The sequence below is a fragment of the Cydia fagiglandana genome, chromosome 13 (assembly GCF_963556715.1).
Source record: "Cydia fagiglandana chromosome 13, ilCydFagi1.1, whole genome shotgun sequence".
NCBI lineage: Eukaryota > Metazoa > Arthropoda > Insecta > Lepidoptera > Tortricidae > Cydia > Cydia fagiglandana.
The window spans coordinates 11,794,088-11,817,818 of NC_085944.1; the positions used below are offsets into that span (position 1 = coordinate 11,794,088).

The 23,731-nt window shown below is 38.6% G+C and overlaps 1 protein-coding gene across 1 annotated transcript in view; it reads left to right on the forward strand.

The window, feature by feature from the left end:
* Positions 1-22,017, forward strand: part of LOC134670272 (uncharacterized) — a 30,728-nt gene extending 8,711 nt beyond the window's left edge. Inside the window, exons 3-6 of the mRNA XM_063528019.1 lie at positions 2,543-2,659; positions 16,769-16,911; positions 17,490-17,664; positions 21,928-22,017. Of these exons, the coding sequence (XP_063384089.1) occupies positions 2,543-2,659; positions 16,769-16,911; positions 17,490-17,664; positions 21,928-21,947 (455 nt within the window). The 3' untranslated portion in view covers positions 21,948-22,017. The remainder of the gene's footprint in view (positions 1-2,542; positions 2,660-16,768; positions 16,912-17,489; positions 17,665-21,927) is intronic.
* Positions 22,018-23,731: the final 1,714 nt, after the last annotated feature.

The following is a 23,731-nucleotide window of genomic DNA, read 5'->3' on the forward strand; positions in this document are numbered from 1 at the left end:
GTTTTTTTTATAATAAAAATATTTTAATTGTGAATATGAGATACTATGGTTTTATAGACTCTGCTGACTATTCTGTATTCATTTATTATGTAGGGGGTATTCCAGCAATTTCTTTTATATTTTATTTCCCAGTAAAATGCGCGAGGACAAGCCCGACTGGCCAAGTCAATTAGGCTTAAAAGTACTTAACTTTCAGGGGCAGATAAGAAGGGATTTTAGAAATTAGTTACTTACCTAACTCAATTCTACAATAACAAAATCCAAATACAAGAAATGTGTGTAATGAAAGAAAAAAACTATTTCTTATTTTTTATTTGACGGGTAGTAATATAACAGATGCGAAAAGGGCTATTACTAGGAAAGCAACACGGCTCTGACGATATACTATCAATTTTGTTTCGAGCCCATGCATGCAGCAGTGCTGCAGGAGAAGACATTTATGATTTGGACAACGTTTTTAAAAAGTACATTTTTTAGCAATAAAAGTCTGATGCAATTTTATTATACGAGCAAAATAAACTAGATTAAACATTACTAAGTTATTATGGTTCCCACTACTGGGTAATTTTATCTTCATGTGTAAAATTTATTAGAATAAACCAATCGTTGTGTGGAACTTAGTGATCCAAAAGACTCGAGCTTTTTAGCACTTTTTTGGGCTCGCCTCATCTCTTGACGCCTAAAACTAATTTTCATCGGGGCTAGTAATATATTTAGAAGATAGCCCATTATGAAAATGGATTATAATCCATTTTCATAATAGGTTATAACCTACTCCAAAAATGCATGTTTGGTGATTTGGGATATATGTAGATTATGTAGTATGAAATCAGGACTTTAAATAAAGTTGTTTTTCCCCTCAGCACAATAGGGATGTTTCCTGTACTTAAAATAAATTATTTCAAACCGTGCACGAAATAAAGCATCAGATAATGATCAGAAAAACATAGATATATATCAGCTATTTTTAAACACAATTTGTATTTAATAAATCGGATTGAAATATAAAAAGTAGGTGAGTTTACCGTGACGTCACTATTTTAGTTTTCATATAAATTCCATACTAGCAAATCCTTTTGACAGTTCTAAAAAAGAAGCTGATTTGACTAGTAGGAATGTAGCCTATTATAATCATAACCATGGCAACGAGCGACTCTAAATAGTTTCTACCACCTCGAAATGTTTTAAGAATTTGATACGTTTCATTCATTACATAGTACTAACCAGAGATATGAAAAATACTTTATAAAAAGTATTTAAATACAAAATACAAATAATTCCTTGATAATACTATTTCAAATGCAAAATACAAAATAGTTTTTGAATTTGTATTTAAATACAAAATACGAAATAGGTATTTTCAAAATACTTTTTAAAATACAAATACTTTGCGATAAAAGGTACTCTGAGTAGTGAATACTTAGTCTGAATTAAAAAACCGGGCAAGTGCGAGTCGGACTCGCGCACGAAGGGTTCCGTACCATAATGCAAAAAAAAAAAACAAAAAAAAGCAAAAAGAAAACGGTCACCCATCCAAGTACTGACCCCTCCCGACGTTGCTTAACTTTGGTCAAAAATCACGTTTGTTGTATGGGAGCCCCATTTAAATCTTTATTTTATTCTGTTTTTAGTATTTGTTGTTATAGCGGCAACAGAAATACATCATCTGTGAAAATTTCAACTGTCTAGCTATCACGGTTCGTGAGATACAGCCTGGTGACAGACGGACGGACGGACGGACGGACGGACAGCGAAGTCTTAGTAATAGGGTCCCGTTTTACCCTTTGGGTACGGAACCCTAAAAAGTATTAGTAGGAATTTCCGAGTTGAAAAGACTCTCTTTATTCTTTGAAATCAATCCTCTATCTAAAGTGCATTTCTAGTTGTTTGCTCATGTTAACCGGTAGGATATGGATGATGGTTTTTAACCGCCAACATTTCTAAGCATTAATTTGTAATGTTTTACAGCTAGTATAAGCCTCTCGTTAGTGTGATGAAAACGTCTCGTTTGTGTTTCACTACGGCAGAAAAGTTTGTTCTCCTCTCGTGCCTTGAAACCCTCGCAACACTCAAGATTCCACTTTTTTAACCACTCGCTACGCTTGTGATCATGTGCGACGTTACTAAACAGACAACAGTTCCATGTTAAAAGAATGAGAGAGTTGCCAGGATTGTAACATCAGAAGAGATTGTAACTCCTATCTACATTAATTACCTACCTACTATAAAGTATTTTGTATTTTGAAAATAGAAAATAGGTCCCAAAAACTATTTTAAATAAAATACAAAATAGTTTTCTTCAAAAGGTATTTAAATACAAAATAGGTCTTTTGCATTTTGTATTTGCATTTTAAATACAAGTATTTCAAATAAGTCACATCTCTGGTACTAACCATAGGCGAACTTGCATGCATGCGATTTTGTTTACATTGCGGACTGTTGGTCACGTCCAATTGAACCGACCGATCAAAAACCGCCATGTAATAAAACTCGTATGCGAGTTCTCGCATCGTCTAAATGGGCCCTTATTCTTGATCAACAGACGCGTTACTCGCCGTGAAGATTGATCCAGCTGTCCTGGAAGCCCAGGTGACTTTGACGAAAGAAGATGAAGATCCAAGTCATGAAATTCCAGCGCTGGTCGCTACAAAGGAAAAGGGTGATATAGTTTGTTCCCTAGTACAGTGAGGGCCCGATTCGGATTTTGAAATAGACATCTCGCCGTGTGCCTGCTACACTGCCACATCTCAAAAAACCGTTTTTTCGAGAAATCGCGTCTCAAAGTTTTGAGAGTATAGTTCAGGGTGTTTAATAGGATCTTACTCCTTTAGTTTTAGGTCTATGAATTTAAAATTTAGCTTTTTTTACTCGGAATGATATAACCTTCCTTATGACTACGCCACTTTTTAAAAGAAATGTATATTTTTTAAGACACAAGGCCCGAAAGACAGGTATTTAGAATTGTGGCCGTATTGCAGAAACGTTTTTTAAAGATTTTGAGATGCGGCCAAATTTAAACACAAAATTATTGGATAAAGGTTACCATGCAAATATAAATAAAAACACCAAAATAGTTAAAATCCCTTTATTTTTACCCGACTACGGCAACGCAAAAGGAGGGTTATGATTTTGACCGGTATGTATGTGGGTATGTATGTATGTATGTATGTATGTTCATTTGTTCCCTCATAACTTCTAAAGTACACATTATAATTTGACAAACGATATGTCATTCGAATTATCTTAATCGTCCGCTGGTTATAGGCTATATGAAGTCACAAAAAAATGAACAAGGCGTCCTCTAGAGGTCATAAAGTCACGAACGAAAAAAATAAAAATAAGTAATGATTACGTGATGTATATCATTTGAAAGAGCTCAGTTAGCACATTTCAAATATATAAATATTGTTAGCTTTTGCGACCGGCTTTGCTTGCATGCACCCGATGAAACATTAATTTATCGGGTAGGTAATTCGAACTACGAATCTACAAGCGCTCTGGATTCTATCCGCTTATTACCCGACTACGGCGATACAAGAAGGTATTTGCAAAATAAATTTGTTTGGCCGCTATAAACATAGTGTTTTTTTTAATGACCTGCAATATTTTATAACGTGAATAGGTATAGAAGTCCAGATCAGCCAAAATGTATGAAACAGCCGTACAAGAGACGTAGGAAGCTCGCTGTACGCGTTCCAAAGCCGGGCGCCTTCGGCGCCCTCATACTAGAGGAGTCGGGCGTAGCCTGACGTACGTGGCGCGCTGCAAGCAGTCCAAAGCCAGGCGACTTCGACTTTCTCATACTAAAAGTGTCGACATACGTGACACGCTGGACGCTTACCAAATCCGGGCAAATGCATGAAACAGCCGTACAAAAGATGTGCGGGCACGCTGTACGTGTTCCAAAGCCGGGCGCCTTCGGCGCCCTCATACTCAACGCGTCGGGTGGAGCCCGTCGTCGTACGAGGCGCACTGTATGCGTTCAAAGCCGGGCGCCTTGGGCGCTCTTATACTAAAAGCCTCGGGCGTAGCCCGACGTACGAAGCTCGCTGTACGCGTTCCAAAGCCGGGCGCCGAAGGCGCCCTCATACTAAAAGAGTCGGGCGTAGCCCGACGTACGAAGCTCGCTCTACGCGTTCCAAAGCCGTGCGCCTTTGGCGCCCTTATACTAAAAAAGTCAGGCGTAGCCCGACGTACAAGACACGCTCTACGCGTTCCAAAGCCGGGCGCCTTCGGCGCCCTCATAGTAATAGAGTCGGGCGTAGCCCGACGTAGGAGGCGCACTGTACACGTTCCAAAGCTGGGCGCCGAAAGCGCCTCCATGCCAAAGGATAGCGCAGCCCGATATATGTGGCGCTCTGCGTGTATTTCTGTACTGGGGATGCCCTCGAAAAAGTAATATAAAGTGACTTCGAATAGGTATAGTTAGTAACGAAGTCATGACCCCAAAATTAATTAAATAAAAAATAAGTTCAAAAACTAAAACCCGACTACTGCAAATCGCGCTCTAAAAGTATGAAACAAGATAGAATTCTTATCTGAAGTTATCAAACAGGAAATATTATAAATGTTATAATTTTTTTAATAAAAAAATACAACGTAATATGTATAATTTACTACATTATTTATATTTTTACAGAGATTCAGAGGATAACTGTGGTCGTATGCCACTTTACCTTAAAGTTATTTATAATCGTGGCATACGACCATGCACGGCGATCCTTTGAATATCTCTGTAAATATATCAAAAATGTAATACATTTTATTACGTTGTATTTTTTTATTAAAAAAATTATAACATTTATATATAATATTTCCTGTTTGATAACTTCAGATAAGAATTCTATCTTGTTTCATACTTTTTAGAGCGCGATTTGCAGTAGTCGGGTTTTAGTTTTTGAACTTATATCAACTTTGATAGGAACAAGATCACTGTACGCGATAATAATAATATGTGTAACTCAGCTAATTATTATTTTCTAGGACGCAACTCAAAAGCTTCATTTAAAACGTGTGCTTTATAGCCACAACTCAAAAGTGGCTGTATTGCAGGGAATTGTCTGACAATTTATGGTCAAATGCATAAGGCCACTTGTGAGAAAAAGGCTCTTAAAGACCTTTTTTGCTATGGCTCTCGAAATAAGGTCGTAAATTGAACAATTTTGAATACGAATCTGCAATAATCCAGAAAATCAAAAATTTTGAATTGTGGCAGTATAGCAGGCACACGGCGATCTATTAGATATCTTTTAGTCATCACCAAAATACGATAACGATATGTTTAAGATATAACCTGTCAAATTTGACATTTGCGCGATTCTGGAGATAGTATTGAACGTTTTTCACAGGATATGACTTAGAGATCCAATTCACATCTAATAGATATCTTACTCTAACTAACGTAAAAGTGACATTGGTTGCCCGAATTGCGCTGCAAAAGAGAACTAGTTGATATCTAAACTATAACGTATCTAGTACGTGTCGTCTCTCGTGAATAACTTGAAGTTCGAATACGGCACTCATTTTCAAAAGTAACGTACCTACGTACGTCTTTGTGTCAAAAGTCTAATTATAAGAAAACACTCGCAACGCTTGTAGGACATTTATAGGACAGCTATTTATTTGTCTTTCATAGTTTTATTTTATGTTTTAAATTAATTTGTATTTAATTTTAAAGTTCACCAACAGTTATTACATTGAAGCTTACATCTGCACAAACATTAGGGCATTTCTCAGGAGGGCCGTTTTTACGTGTCCGGGGCAGTAATTGATTGAATTTACTGTTCAATAAATCTGAATTAATTTAGGCATGATCTTCAGCTTATATTCTGTCTGGGACACTATCAAATTATTTATTTATTATTTATATAATACAAGAAAAAGAAATTCAAATGGCAAAAATGATGTTCGGTGGACGTGTCCCGCACCCAGATTTTATGAAACAAAAAATTATTACTCAAGATGGGGCATTAGATCGGAGTTATTATGGGTATTCACGCATAGGGTATTAGTTAGCTTATCATATTCTTTATATCACAATAATGTGTTTGCTCAACACATTGAATAAAACCAAATTTACGATGTGTCCCGGGCTAGTGACTGATATCGGTGTAATTTGCAAAACATGCCAGTACTCCTTCAAAATTGTAGACCAGGAACTCAGTGTCTCAAACATAGTATGCTTTAGTTGTGCCTTAACCGTTCAATAAAGTAGAGGTACAGTCACAGTACAATAAAGTGATTTTTTAAACGTTTCTCCGTCCTTCGCTGGGTTTGGTCCTATGTTTTTTTGAGATCGGTGGTGCAATTTACTCCGAAAGTTTTAGTGCAATTATTGTTTTGTAAGTGATTAAGAAGTCATCGAAAGTACGTAAATCCACCATTATTACATCTCCTCTGTATCGTTCATGCTATTTCTGTAATTGCTAAAAAGCGATTAATTTTGATATCGCTGGTGTTGATTTCCCTGGTTTCGGTGGATTTTTTGACCACCGATATCAAAAAAGTGATCACTGAATTCAAATCTTGCTTTGTAAACTAGTTTGTTGTACTAATTTATCATGTCTAAAAAGTGAAAGATACGTTGTACAAACGTAAAATCATGTTTGTAATAAACGGTGGGGTCGTCATTTCATCAGTGTTTGACATCACTACGGTAACCGGCAAGGTCACATCACTAGAGGTGGTCGTCCATCTTAGATTGGTTTTACGCGAGAGCGTCTTGGCATATTATTTTCAGATCTATACTCTCATATTTGTGATTCCCTAATAAATGTTGTTATAAAGTGGTGTCTGGTGTTTTTACTCTTACAGCTTCAGAAGTGCGATAGTGATTCCTCGCCTACTGCGATATAATTTGTCGTAAATTGGCAATACAAAATTAACCGGGCGTAGTCCTTTCTTGTTTCATTGTTGTGAACGTTATCGTTATATAAAATGAGTAAATGCACCAACACCACTCATCAGTTAGAGATTAAAATATACAAGGTCTTATCGTCTAAGACCTACAAGGATAAACTTACAAAACTAACCTAACTAAACGAACCTACTAAACTACTGCCGCCTATCTTTTCCTTGTGTTGTCTTTCAGATACCTATTGCAGTTATGTTGCAGTGTATGTGTTTACGTTGCATCATGACTGTCTAAAAAAAAATACATATGGACGGTGTAATACAGCTGACTCCAAGATGATGATGAATGATGATGATGGAGATTACAATATTCACAGCAGAAGTTTACAAGACATAGACTGACAGTATGGTGTAATGTATAACAAAATAAATCCTTGGGATTACAAAGTAAGAACCAAAGTTAACTCAGGTAAGAAGTCGTTGATCCAACACCTAAGAATGCTCCGGGGCCAAAGTGGTAAATATTCACTGCCTCTCTTATATGTTGTGTTATTTTTGTGATTCATGTGCTTTCAGATACATAACATAATGTGACATGACATATTATCACAATGCTATAATCATTTTCTAAGGTTTGTGTTCCGGTGTGAGAATTATATTCAAGTAAAAGTCATACAAAACAATTTTGGTAATATAAATTTAGCCTTGATTGATACTATGTGTATGGTGATGTTATGCTTTCACAATTAACAATAAGCGCTACTTAATACTTTCCCTTTACAGTCAAATTAAAATAGATTCCAAGTTTTCAAAAACACAAACCGATAAGGAAAGTGAATTGTTGTTTCACATATGTGTGTGTGTGTGTGTGTGTGTGCTTATTGCAACTGAAATAATGCTTTGTTAGTATGTTTTTGAGTTGTGTAATTTCCAGAAATTTGACAGCAATGATTCTTGAAGTGAATTACCATACCGTTGAAGGCATTAGAGCGCCTATCAGCTCAGACCTCTATAAAGTTGGTTATGGATGCCCGTTATATTATGTTCAAGTAATTCATTAGATGCAGAAAATATGTTGATAAGTGACAAATCTCTGATGCCATGGAAAATGAAGTATTTATTTAGAAATAAAATGATTGTTCATGTTTTACATGGGTACTAATGGTTAGTATGTGTTACATGGACTGTGGGTTGGTAAAATGCGCTTTGTGAATAAGCAAAAGGAATTATTGGCATCTATTTGTAGCTGGTTAGTATTGTCTGTGACAGGTTTAGTCACTCCATGTTTCCGGAGCCTCCTCGGGCTGAATATTTTAAATGTTCCATATCTCATATAACCTCATACATCCTTGCAATTCGTATTAAGTTGGAGACATACTGATATAGTAAAAGGCAGTATCTCAGTAAAAATGGCAAGGAAAGTAACAAGGATATTTCTGTCTGTACATATTATTTTATTAATTATGAATAAAATGTTTATCCAACCGTAGCATACAACTTATAGTATGTTGTGTTGTGATTGTTTTGTTCACAGGGATGTTGGTTTAAGTTGGCATTGCAAATATTTTTCACAAAATGTCATGTTATAAAATGTACCAAAGACATATATTTAAACAGACTTACCAAATAAAGAGAATGTTATTGCTATGACATTGTCAAGTGTTTGAGTTATTGACAATGATTATCATTTGTGTTCTTGCAGTATTTTTCAGATGCATTTCCTTATAACAAAACTTGATTGCTGGTGAAGTTTTGACCATAAGTTGTAGTCATTTACTTGCACTGATGAATTATGATTACAGGAGATTCCAATGTTTAAATCTTGTCAAAAAGATGGACATATTGTATTAGATATTAATTGCGCTGATTGGTAAAGCAGGTTGCTGCTAATGGTAAGCAAGGTGAATTCTTTCAGGAGTCAATATAGACTTTGACGGTCTACATGATATACATGTCTTTTACATACAATTGCTACTGGACTCTAAACGTACCGGTCAGTTGAATGTTAAATGGATGAATATTAAACGAAGGTAAATAGCTTGGTTAAAGCTTTCTAAGTAACTATTTTAACCCGTTCACTGCTGCTGAACATTGACCGAAGGATATCATGTCATCATGAGTTACTGTTTGAAGTTATTAATGGTTTTCGTCTGAACTTGTAGTGTGTTATGGTACTGTTTGCATTATAAAACAGTACACTTTTATTGCTTCTGGGTTTCATAAATCAGAAGTTAAAAAAAAAAAAACAATAATAATTATAATGTATCACAAATTGTGTGGGTTCACTATAAGTATCTATTTCATTGTTTTGCAAACTGCATAAATTGTGGTTTATTATGTTATGAACTCATTTACCTTAAAATGTGTGCTTGCATAGCATTTAACAAAATTATTTAGTTTTGTGCAGGTATAAGTTAACCTGGAGAATGATGTGATGAGTTACCTACACATAAAATGCACATGTACGGCTGAAGAAAATTAACCATGTGTGTCTTGGAATTGGAAGCTTTATGGTTTAAGCATATGTGCCATTGATTCGGTTGATTGATCATTATCAATACACACTTTCATGATGGTTGAAAAATACAATTTGTGAAACCTCGGTAAGGCGAATCTGGGTAACAGAGGAACCTCGATAACATGAACTTCTGTTCAGGGTCTACTGTAGTTCAACCGTGGTATAGTAAGAGTGTGGCCTTTATTTAGGGGCACGGAAGAGGCCCGCCAAGTTGCACAAAACCATTTTACAATTGGTTGCATATTAGCAACTGCTTATTATTTTATATTTTCCATGTTCACGCCAAATGCTGTTATTTCAGGTACCGTTTTCAGATTAAGAACTGACGACGAGTATATTCTCAGATTAAGAACTGAGATATAATTTTATTAGACACTCGGATTGAAAACTGAGTTATTATATTATTTATATTACTTACTCTCGAATTAGGAACCGAGTTGTGATTTTGTTTTATTCCAGATTTAGAACTGGGTGACTGTTGTCATACTAATGTGTTTTGTTAACGGGTTTGCCGACAAAACCTAGAAAATAAACACATTGTGCTTGATTAAATATTGTAGTAACCATGGTAATGCTTGCGATATGTTATTTTATGCCACCTCACTGTTAACCATTTTACTCTAAAGGCTGGTTCATAATTCTACCGGTTGCTTCAATGTCTGCTATAGAGCTTTAATTATTGTGTGCTCTTTAAGAAATGCTGTTACTTTTGTCTTGGCAAGGGATGCTATCCTTAAGAGGCTAGTTCCTGGCGCCGGTAATCGCAACAAAGGCTTGAAGGAGCGGTCTGTTGCTTGTCACTATCTGTTTTTGGTTTCTGCAGTGTAGGCCTTAAGAGGCGGTCCATTGCTGATGACATAATACTAACCTTAAGAGGCTAGTTGTTTTTGGTTTCTGCAGTGTAGGCCTTAAGAGGCGGTCCATTGCTGATGACATAATACTAACCTTAAGAGGCTAGTTGTTTTTGGTTTCTGCAGTGTAGGCCTTAAGAGGCGGTCCATTGCTGATGACATAATACTAACCTTAAGAGGCTAGTTGTTTTTGGTTTCTGCAGTGTAGGCCTTAAGAGGCGGTCCATTGCTGATGACATAATACTAACCTTAAGAGGCTAGTTGTTTTTGATTTCTGCAGTGTAGGCCTTAAGAGGCGGTCCATTGCTGATGACAATTATGTCATAGTATTAACTATCCTTAAGAGGCTAGTTATTTTTGGTTTCTGCAGTGTAGGCCTTAAGAGGCGGCCCATTGCTGATGACATAATACTATCCTTAAGAGGCTAGTTGTTTTTGGTTTCTGCAGTGTAGGCCTTAAGAGGCGGTCCATTGCTGATGACATAATACTAACCTTAAGAGGCTAGTTGTTTTTGGTTTCTGCAGTGTAGGCCTTAAGAGGCGGCCCATTGCTGATGACATAATACTATCCTTAAGAGGCTAGTTGTTTTTGGTTTCTGCAGTGTAGGCCTTAAGAGGCGGTCCATTGCTGATGACATTACTATCCTTAAGAGGCTAGTTGTTTTTGGTTTCTGCAGTGTAGGCCTTAAGAGGTGGTCCATTGCTGATGACATAATACTATCCTTAAGAGGCTAGTTGTTTTTGGTTTCTGCAGTGTAGGCCTTAAGAGGCGGTCCATTGCTTATAACATAGTACTATTCTTAAGATGCTAGTTTGTTCCTGGTATCTGCAGTGTAGGCCTTAAGAGGCGGTCCATTGTATGTGATATGAGATTATCCTTAAGTAAATAATGGTCCTTATTTCTACTACCGATAACTGTTTTATCTATATCGTACTATTTGTTGTTGACCTTGAGAGGTTGGCTTGAGACTTTGTTTACAAAAGGATATTTAAATGACCTTAAGACTGATGATCTCAAGGTTACCTTGAAAGGGTTGCTTGCACTAATACCTTCTAGAGATCGCTGGCGCAGTTCCGGATCCAGTAGACGTTGAGGTAGTGCCTGTTCAAGATGCCCAGTAGAACGAGTGCGTGCAATGGGCTCCGTGACAGCCTTATCGTGAAGGGCTGACTTCTACGGTCGTTGCCCCTACAAGGGCAGTGGTATTCTAGCCTGCATGTGGTATTCTAGCCTGCATGTGGTATTTTAACACGGTAATGTTTTCTTTTTGTCCAATAATCAAATCTGTGGTTATCTGCCATTAGTCACGATGCTAGAAAGCGGTGACATGAAGTACCTACTTGATTACGTCGCCATTAAGGGTGACTATGTAATTTATTAACAATGTTGCTAAAGAGTGCTCATGAGTTCTGTCCAATCATAACTGCATCTTTCTCATGTATTTACAGAAGTAGACCTTTTGACTGTGATGGTTATTACGGTATAATTTTATGGCTATCAAGCCGGACCTGTGATCAAAGGGTCTAACTGTGCCATTTGCGCATTAATATATCGTCGAAACCTTATCATGATTATTTTGAACAACATTGTGGTATGCTAATGCAAAGCCTATCGATGGCGCTAGGGTGAATTATAACGCCTTGGTTATATTAAGGAACTGAGGCTTTTCACATGTATGTTACAGAGTTTCGTGAATAAGAGTTTGTACTGTTTACATGTGCTGTATCGGAGGGCACCTATGCATATGCATGAGACGTGTCCCACATTAGCCTCCCACCAGTTGAGGAGCCAACTCAACGGAGGAGCCAACCAGTAATGAACTGGTGGAGGCTACCGCCACCTGGTGAAGGCCCAGCTTGCTGCGACTGCGTTGGCTGCGGCAGTCTTCAGTGGCGGCCTTGATAACGGTGACCTGACGGGACGTAGGTCGGGTCAGAAGATGGCCGAGCTAAACGGTGGGGTCGTCATTTCATCGGTGTTTGACATCACTACGGTAACCGGCAAGGTCACATCACTAGAGGTGGTCGTCCATCTTAGATTGGTTTTACGCGAGAGCGTCTTGGCATATTATTTTCAGATCTATACTCTCATATTTGTGATTCCCTAATAAATGTTGTTATAAAGTGGTGTCTGGTGTTTTTACTCTTACAGTAAGTAAATTATGTCATAGTAGGTACACAAAATCACTAGTTCACTATGAGTAGTTTTTTTAACCAGACGTATAGACCCAATGTTTCTTTCTCTGTCTTGATATTCTTTTCCAACCAATTAAGTAAATTATGTTCGTTGTCCTCTGTATCACCGGAGGCCCTACACCTCGATACCTTTAAACGTGTCAGCCATGTTAAATAAATGTAGTCAATTAGATCCCACTTCTTTTAAAATAACTTGTGTATGTAAGTACTATGCAAGGTGAACCCAAGGGACAGGATGTACAGAACAAGGGATTAAAAATAAAATAGCATTCTAATGTCGAGATCGCTTCAAAGGCACTGAGCGTACCTACTGATCGATATTTCTAAAGGATAGCCATAGACACAAATTGAACACAGCAAATGTTTTAACAATCCTCAATGTCTTATGTCTTTGTCAACAACTTTGTTACAATTTAGCTCAAGTGTTTGAGGGTGCTGGAGATCATAATTAATTGGTAATTGGATCTTCAAGCATTACTCGACTACTTCAAATATTATAGTTTTAAATTGACGGAGTTTACGCTTTTAAACTCTTTTATTAATAAAATACTTGTTTTCCGTATTGCATCACATTGCTTTATAAGTACATTAAATATTTAATGAGCATTGAACACCACTCAAGAGTGTATTGTTTATCGGGTGCAGGTAACATAAGTTTTTTTAGATGCGTGTGCGGTCGGATTGCGTGAAACAAACATCTTCTCCTTCATGGATATAATAATGCAACGAATAAATGATTATAATGTGCGAATTTGTGGTTGACAATGTCGACATGTCTGAAACTCGTTTCAGGACCACACATCACCCTATTATATGAGGCCAGTCATAAAGTGTGGGATATCTTCTAGAGATGTTGATTTACAAGCCGTAATTTGGTTATTTTAAAATCTTGAGTCTACTTATATCTATTAAATTTATATAAGCTTTCGAGATCATTAGCCTTGTTATATCGCTTATCAACAAATAGGATTGAAAAATATGATTAAAATAATTATATAATTGAGATATAAAACCTAAATGTGATTTTGGTGTAAGCATTATTGAATTCGGTGACGCAAATTGATTTCAGTGCCTGCACATGATTTCGGTGTTTTTTAAATCTCAAATATCTTGAACACTATAAGGTTCTAATGGAGGCCTCCACTACCAATATTTTTTATATTAAGGGTAGATTTTAGGAAATAAACTCGCATATTATATAAGTTAAAAAAAAATTTTGGCACCGAAGTCAGGCACCGAATGTCATCTCTGAGAATCGCCCATTAATAACATGCTGAATGTATAACTTATTATTGGTAAACACCACATGCAAGATGATGCAAGTAAATAAAAAAAGCTAAGTAAATCAATGATGACTTGATGAGTCTCCGTAAAATTATAATCACATCATGATTTTGCTAGACTATTCCCAATAGTTTGCATAGGTGGGCTATACCGGGTGTGGCCTGTAATATGAGCATACTGACTAACATTTGTTCAGCGACTTTTAAAAATATCTTGTGGTTTGATTTTTAATACACTTTAAAGTTTATTCTAATTAAAAGACGAATTGCTATTACAAGATCTGCCATGGAGAAGTTGAAGAGGATATGGCAGGACAGAAATATCACCAAAGCCACCAAAGTCCAATTAGTGCGGTCTCTCGTATTCTGGCCAATTGGCGTAGAATCGTTCGTCGTTCAACGTGACCACGACTGCTCTGTCAAGAGTAATTCGACGGAGAAGAGAAAGTTTATTCTAAGACGCAATGTATTGCGAATTTTGTTTTGTTTAAGGCGTGACAAGCAACGTCAATCACAATGATATGGGGCGTGGTGATGGCGTCCATTGAAGATAATATTTATTTTGTATGAAAAATAGGGAGTCTATATAATTCATAATTTTTAAAAGTTGTAGAACAAAAGTGTCACCGTTTGAGGAGTACAATCTATGTTTTAAATATTTGCTCATGTTACAGTCCACACCCGGTATATTTATATGCTCAATTGGGGTAAACCAAAACAAGGTACTATAGGTAAGGTATTTGAATTTGAAACCTTACAATGTAATTCAAATTTAGTTTCAATAAACCTTAACTGTTTGGCCTTGATAAATGACAATGGGGTGGGAAGGTAACGATGCCACAACAGTTCTTAAGCAAGTACGGTAATTAAACGATGTGTAGAGGTATATGTAGGTAATAATTATTATAATTACTAGTGTCCGACCGAAGGTTCGGTTTCGGCACACCCCGGACACTGGCGATCAAATGTATGAAACAAACGCGTCCCTACGCGCACAGCTAAGCTCGTGTAGGTGAACGCGTACTATGCTTGTGTGAGTGAGATAAGACGCGCGAGGGTTCTCGCCATTTTGTTGTCAAGTTCGATGACCTCAGTGACTCAAAACTCATTGCACGAATTAGGAATAAATAAGAATCGTATTATGCTGTAAGGTGGGTATCTAAGCTCGATTTATACAATAGTTTCCTATTTTGAATCAGTATACACGAAGTAACAAAATTTTTGTAAGGAAATCAGGCCACCAAAATATTACGTAAGTTGAAAACATGATTATTTGTTCATATAGATTATTGTGTTGTTTTCAGTGTGATCTGATAGGTTTTTTAAATATTTGAATATTTTACGTGGCCTCCGCTCTGCGCACCGCGTCGTCGCGTCCTTGCCAGCCGGTAACTGTGAGGTAACCGAGAGCGGGTGGGCGGCACTTTCAACGGGAGGCAGGGAGTGTCCATACTGTACGTTAGTACTCTTTATTATACTGTGGTTTCGGTTTCGGTTTCGGCCAGTTTTGGCCAAAAAATCATGTTTCGGCTGTAGTTTCGGTTTCGGCCAAAAATCGGCCGAACCTTTCGGCCGGGCCGAAACTTACGAAATGGTACTTCGGAATAAGAACAAAAGTTGGGGAATAAGTAGGACAACAATATTAATACCTACATATTATACTGATTCATGTATAGGTACAGAAATTAATTGGTTTATTATAAAACACAATACCACTAATGAGGGCGCCACTGGACGGTCGACGCATCTTTAAGAGGCTGTCAATATCTATAACGCACACACTGTCTAATTGTTTCGGAGTGAATCAGTGGTTTTACCTCAATTTACTATTAGACCGGGAGATAGTGACACATTTTACTGAGTCATTTGTACCAGTAGGCATATTGGTTTGTGTGTGGAGTCTGTGCTCAACTACTTATCCTGAAGCCTGAAGCACGGCTTTGACTTCGCATGAAAGTGTGCTTCAATGGGGCACTTCGGACTTTTAAGCCCAGGTGAAGATTGGTACCCGGCCTTGCGATATTGTCAACAAAAAATTTCGCGCTCGCGTTTTTGGTTGGTTTTTTGGTTGGCCCTGTATCTACATGTTAACTTGACTGGTGAATGTATCGAGTTAGACCAAGAAAATTCTGCAATGATTTTGATAGCATACGCAGTAATTTTCTTAAAAAACTGCTTAAGTAACATCAATTTCAAGGATATTGGGTGTTGGCAGCCCCATAATATGTGTATAAAAGGGGTTTTATGTCATTTTTTTCAACGACTTTAACAAGTCTACAAAAGTTTCGGTTTCGGTTTCGGCCGAAACTAGAGCCAAAGCCGAACATTCGGTTTCGGTTTCGGCAAAAAAACATGTTTCGGTCGGACACTAATAATTACCCCTAGTTAAGCTTGGCCCTTCGCTATTGAATAAAACGAAATCCTTATTAAATGAGTAACTGACAGTTCATAAACCTTATTACAAAAGGCATAAGGTTCACCGTGGCACCGATAGAGAGTTAAGAAAGTTGTTTATAATCTGTTGTATTAAACCAAGATGTAATTTATTCGTAAAGCAATAGAGAGGCAGATAACGTCTTCCAATATATTCCGATCTTGGCGTTAGGCGTTCTGGATTCTAAAGCTACACGCAGGCATCTTTATTACCAATTAAATAGGATATGAAGAGGCCCTAAAAACAAGATTGGGAGCTGCGGGCAGGCGTGGCTCACTCCGCGATTTCGTCGCTTTGCAACAGGTAGCTACAAGTACATAAGTCCCACGGCAATTTTGGTGGCTATAGCCATAAACCGCGCGTGGCGCTGTCTCACATCAGGCTCCTCTACACGATGGCCCAGCGCCGGCCACTCCAAGGGACGCATTTATGCGGTAGAGGGAGCAAGTGATATTGCTATCTCATTCTACCACATGGCTGAGTCCCTTGGAGTGGCCGACTCTGGCCCATCGTGTAGAGGAGCCATCATATCTGTCCTAATCGTAACAGACGCGTTTTGTTAGAGAGTGAATCTTCTGTACCTAGTATTATTGTTTATTCTGTGCTGCTGGGCTAACCGCGTTTGATGTTGTCAGATGGGCGATGCTACCCGAGTTACGAGGAAGTGCTGTCGATGCAGCAGGCGGCGCTGCTGGGGCTGACGCCGCAGCAACTCGTGCTGCTCATGGCGTTCGCTGACACCCTTCGTCGCCAGCGGCAGCGCTCACAGAAACACATGGTTAGTGTACGAGTCCATTTATGAGAGCTTTGTTTAGTGAAAGAGGCAGGCATAAATCTTAACGTAAATAAATCTTTCAACACAGTCATTACGGCCACCATTATGTATTAAACCTACGACTGCCTAAATACTGGCCTGAGAATCTTTTTTCTGGTACGTTACTACTCTTAAGACTGTCTTGTATGTTTTATTAATAAAACGAAACATATCTTAGAACCACCCGACAAATTGGTAGCCATTCTAGAATCTAGATAGATATTGGCATAGTCCCTAACGCAAAATAAAAATAAAAAGATGTTCTGCATGCCATATACGAACGTTATTTCTAGACATTATTTACCTTTTGATTAGCATTAACTGCAACAAAAACAAGACCGAAGTGATCCCATAACCGATAAGTGTACCGTGTACCGTGAACAAAGTTTTGTACGGAACACTAAAAATAGAAATTGCAATATCTCGTTTACCATCTGATTTAATACCAACTTACCAACAATTGAGCCAAGTCTCAACCGATGAGCAGTGATGATAACACCAACATTTCCCCCACTTCAGCAAGAGCCTATTTTAAATTGCAGGAATGCGCGTTTTGCAAGAACAACGGCACCCCGGCTTCTTGGTATGGGTCGCACATATTGCGCGATCGCAGACGCGTGCGCTGCCCTGTGCTGCGCGCGTTGCGCTGTCCGCGCTGTGGCGCCACCGGCGACAAGGCGCACACGCCTAAATACTGTCCCGAGAATCTTTTCTCTGGTACGTTGCTTCTACTCTTAATAGCTCCTCTACATGATGGGCCAACGCCGGTCACTCCAAGGGACGCATTTATGCGTTAGAGGGAGCAAGTGATATTGCTATCCCATTCTACCGCATGGCTGCGTCCCTTGGAGTGGCCGGCGCTGGCCCATCGTGTAGAGGAGCCATAATGCCTCCTCTACACTATCGGCGATGATCGTTGATAATATCATCGGGCAAGCATCCACATGATCGCCTCTACAATGCAACCATCCGGCGATTCCCTTGATTCCCATTTGATGCCCAAAAAACCGACTCACGGGTCGCAGGCGATGATAGACGATGACTGGCGGGGACTGCCGAATGTGCCCTCTACACTATCGTTCTCGCTGTCATCGTCTATCATCGCCGATAGTGGCGATAGTGTAGAGGAGTCATAAGACTGACTTCTATCTTTTGAAATAATGTGTCGCAGGGAATCCTTGTATGGCTCGCACGCGATTGCAAACGCATCTGCTATCCCATGCTGACGAGTGGTTTCCCGAGAATAATTTACTTCTTCTTACTTCTATTTTTAAGGACGTCTGCATATTTGTAAACAATAGGGGACGCTGGCTGTCATGTATGTATGGTAATCTATTCTAATACCAGAGACGGGTGCGGTGCTACGCACGTTGAGGCACTATTGAGGAAAGTTGCGCACAAACCCAAAAGATATGTAGCGAGCATCTTTTTTTCAGATGTGTTTACAATCTATTAAGTTACGCTTTCATTTTAACACGACAAACTCTGTATTTTCTTTGTATCCGTAGTAAATCACTGTTATTACAATTTGAATAAGCCTATAGGGACGCGTACGGTGCTACCGCAGCGTACCGTACCGTACCGTTAAACAAAAAATAGTTTTAATTAAAATTTGAGTGCTCTGCGGGTGCTACGCGCGCTACGGCGCCACTGAGGCCAAGAGAACACGCCCAGGTAACGCCCCGCTATCATTTTAGGTACTGCCCTCAAACCATGTGTGACAAGAATACGCGTTTGCAATTTATAAACAACTAGATCTGGCGCTTACACTATTATTAACGCCGCTCCAATATTAAGCCGGGGCAATGGTACCTTCTGCCGTGGAACGTCACATGTATTTACTATTTTATATCTAGTGAATCTCTAATTCATTTCCCGAATCGCGTCGACAGCGTATTTACCTATATCAATTTTGATATTAAGAGCCCTTCAACGTGCACACTAGCGCCACAGCTAAATAATCGTGATTAATTAAATTTAAGGTGGTTCGCCTAGGTTACTCAAAACCTAACTCTCGCTAGATGGCACCACTTTTGCAAAATTTCAGATTTTATTTTTTTGTGAAATGGTCTTGGTATTTGTATACTTAAAAGTATGTTTCGCGCACTCTTTAAGTAAATATTGAACTATTAAAATAAACATTGAATACTTCATTGTGCAAAAACCACCTTTTTAATTCGACGGAGTGTTGCTGTCACGCTTTTTCCTACTATTACTCACACATGCAAACAGTGTTTCCGTGATCCTTGTAGTAGACAATTTCACACAACGTAAGTATGTTGCAATAGCGTAACGGTATGTTCGTGGAAATACGTGCAAGAGGATTGGGGTTCAAGACTGGTGCGAGTAGGTAATTTCTTTTTGTTTCTCCTTTGTGTTATCTTACCTTTAAACCAGCAATTATTAGATATATAATTATTTATTTATATATTTGGATGGTATCAGAAACGGCTCTAACGATTTCGATGAAATTTGCTATAAGGGGTTTGATCTCTTAGCTAGGTCTATGAGAAAACGCGCATTTTTGAGTTTTTATGTTTTGTAAGCTTTGGTCGGTCTCCCAGATATTCAATCTCCGCTTGGCAACTAATCCCAGAATTGGCATGCGCACTAGTTTTTACGAAAGCGACTACCTGACCTTCCAACCCAGAGAGTAAACTTATTTGGATTAGTCCGGTTTCCTCACATTGTTTTCTTTCACCGAAAAATAGGTATCGGTTTATAAATAGGTAGGTATCAAATGCTATTTCGTACAAAAGTTCGAAAAATCATTGGTACGAGCCGGGGTTAGAACCCGCGACCTCCGAATTGCTTTCCGCTAGGCCAGCAGCGCTTCCCCCACATACTCAGTGTTATCAGGTTTTTAGGGTTCCGTACCCAAAGGGTAAAACGGGACCCTATTACTAAGACTTCGCTGTCCGTCCGTCCGTCCGTCCGTCCGTCTGTCACCAGGCTGTATCTCACGAACCGTGATAGCTAGACAGTTGAAATTTTCACAGATGATGTATTTCTGTTGCCGCTATAACAACAAATACTAAAAACAGAATAAAATAAAGATTTAAATGGGGCTCCCATACAACAAACGTGATTTCTGACCAAAGTTAAGCAACGTCGGGAGGGGTCAGTACTTGGATGGGTGACCGTTTTCTTTTTGCTTTTTTTTGTTTTTTTTTTGCATTATGGTACGGAACCCTTCGTGCGCAAGTCCGACTCGCACTTGCCCGGTTTTTTAAAAATCAAAAACGATTACTTATGAAAGCAGAAGAATATAAATGATCGTATTAGATTTAAAATTGTTACATATTTGCCGTAACTTATTTTTTAAAATGTGTTTTTCAATTAAAAGACACGTCAAGATTGTTTACCTTATTTCTAATGCTAAAAAAAACAAACTATAGTAATAATTGTGTTTTTCATTCATAGACAAAATCCATTATTTTTAACCACAGGAAATTTTATACACTTCTTTTTAGGGTTCCGTACCCAAAGGGTAAAACGGGACCCTATTACTAAGACTTCGCTGTCCGTCCGTCCGTCCGTCCGTCCGTCCGTCCGTCCGTCTGTCACCAGGCTGTATCTCACGAACCGTAATAGCTAGACAGTTGTAATTTTCACAGATGATGTATTTTTGTTGCCGCTATAACAACAAATACTAAAATCAGAATAAAATAAAGATTTGAATGGGGCTCCCATACAACAAACGTGATTTTTGACCAAGGTTAAGCAACGTCGGGAGTGGTCAGTACTTGGATGGGTGACCGTTTTTTTTTTGCTTTTTTTTGTTTGTTTTTTTTTGCATTATGGCACGGAACCCTTCGTGCGCGAGTCCGACTCGCACTTGCCCGGTTTTTATTGCAGTGAGGATGTCCTGATTGTAAAAATCAGAGAGATTAGGTAGAGTATAATTTCTAATTATCTTTGTAAAAATAAAAGAATACGTGTAGCCCATACTTAATAATCGATGTATGATAATAAGAAAAAATAATTAAAAATAAAAAAACAATACGAAATTTAGGTGTAACAAAAATACAAAAAGTTATGTTCCAGCATACAATGACTGGGGATCGAACCGGGAATCTTCCGTTTGCAAGCAAAAAAGCGACTGTTTGCATAACACGCCATGATAGTTCTTAGCTAAGCTGACGAACTTCTCGCTTAGGTCAATTAACTACCTGTCAAATATCAGTGTCAACAAAACTGCACTAAACATGACGGCACTCCAAATTCGAGTCGTGGTCAGCCCGGCAACGTCGGAAATGGTATGGCAACGTCGCAAATGTATCTGTACACGGCATTTGTGACACACACATACGTAAAATTGATGAAAATTTAACTATGATTTTTGCATGATTTCTGTATGAAACATTGTTTTCCTGTTAATTTCGCGCAAACGAATATTCGAAAGAAGATAAATGCGGAAATATTTGTGTACTAATAGTGTGTAGTTACTTAATGAGCTTTGATTGAATTTTGTATGAAAAGCGAACCACCTTAACGAAAGATATTGAAAAAGGGGACCGCTACGTACTGTATTGTGTATTTAAGTACCTTTTGAATACATCAAACTAGTTTTTATGTTGCTGGATTTGTCAATCTATGCGTCCAAAGTTAAAACGGCCGTTTTTGTTTTAAGTTCCTAGATCGACGAAACCAGCAACATAAAAACTAGTTTGATGTATTCAAAAGGTACGTAAATACACAATACAGTACGTAGCGGCCCCCTTTTTTCAATATCTTTCGTTAAATTTAAATAATCACGATTATTTAACTGTGGCGCTAGTGTGCACGTTGAAGGGCTCTTAATTGGGCACGCGTTCGTAGTACCTACCCTATTGATTGAAATCTAAATAAACCTTACAAAAGTTCTGACTGAACTTGAGACAAATATTTATATTAGGGTCTCAAAATTTCATTGCGTAACTGAATTATTTTCCCCTAAGTAAATCAATCATTCCTAATAAAATTTTGTGTTTGTTACAGATTCTTGGAGTTGGCCTTGAACAGGACTTGTCTTTTAAATATCAGGGACAGGGCTAGGTAGCATTTTCCCGACAATAAATTACCTTTTAAACACCTGTTCTGTTTTATCTTTAAAGTCTTTTAATTAGGTATTTCACAAGATATTCAAAACGATCCCCAGACGGTAAAGGAAGTTTACTCAATTTGAATTCGAGGATTTGCTTTCCATTAACTGATTTTCGTTAAAAGTATTCTCTTAAATATTATGAAACAAATTTAAACGTACACGTAATATCTTCATTGCTTCGTATGCACATTAAACAAACGAAAAAATATAATATCAAAATGTAATGGAACTCCAGGCAGGATGTAAGGTACTTATATAGTTTTATGGGTCTTTGATCTTTCCAAAGGTCAATCACTGCTAACCCATAAAAAGAAACAACATCAAAATAGATCGCCGACGAAACTTATAGGCACAACGTCCTTTTCGCTCCCTATTTTCCGGTCTCTTTGTATGGACAAATTAACCCTACGAGTTCACTCCCACGGTCAAGTCAATGTAATCATTCAAGGAATCAATAGGCCCATGTACTTACCCCATTCAAAAAAAGGGAGGAACGTGGGTCTTGATACAATAATCCGTAAATTGGACCAATTTAGTGACTGGAAATATCCTCATTGGAATTAGAACTGTGGCATGCGTAGCGGTTCGGCCACTGCTACAAGCGGTAGCGGAGAAGGCTGTTTTTACACTGAGGCGGAGATGAGAGGCGATGTGTTGGAATCAACTTGTAACAAACGTCCCCCATCACTGCCGTTGTGGTGCCATGGTGGACAAATTTGGACATCATGGACTTTCCTGCGGCAGAAGCGCCGGACGCACACCCAGACACGCCAGCATCAACGACGTCATCCGAAGGGCCTTTGTCAGCGTCAAAGTCCCGGCCATAGGCTCGAGGCCCGTCGGTTTGGCTAGGGACGATGGCAAGAGGCCCGACGGTATGACGTTGGTGCCTTGGAAGATGGGACGGCCTCTAGTCTGGGATGCCACATGTGTTGACACCCTCGCGCCGTCCCACCTTCCGGGCACCAGCAGAGATGCTGGTCATGCCGCGTCCATGGCAGAAGACCTCAAACGCCGCAAATATGCCACCCTTGGCAGTAGTTATATTTTTGAGGCGTTTGGGGTCGAAACGCTGGGGCCGTGGGGGCCAAGCGCGCGCCGTATATACAGGGCCTTAGCGGAGCGCCTTATAGATGCCGCAGGAGACCAGAGGGCTGGCCAGTATTTTGCTCAACGCATAAGTATTGCCATACAACGTGGCAATGCGGCCAGCCTTCAGGGCACACTGCCCATCGGCAGTGACTTGGGGGACGTTTTTTATTTATAGGCTTTTTATTTTAAGTTTATTTAGTTTAGAGATAGTTTGTATTATTATTTGTAAGCTAATTTAATGTTTTATATTTACTTAATAGTGATAAATAAATTGGAATCAACTTGGGTTTGCTCCCGGGAAATACCGGAAACGAAAGTACCGGGAATTCCCGGGATTTAGAGCCAAGCAAAGAACCGGGATTACAAAATTAAAATACCGGTATTTTCGGGATTTTCGGGACTAACATGTCCGGTACAATATTTGACTGTAGTCTGTTACTTAGCATGAAATATCATGTTTTTTAAAGAAATATATTTTATTAATCGAAGGCTCATGCTAATACTTTTACGGCTGACCACAATATTAAAATCAAAACATAAATAGTCAATGGGTTTGATGGGTTTGTTTGGGCAGGGCCTGGGGCCTATATAGGACGGCAAAGACTG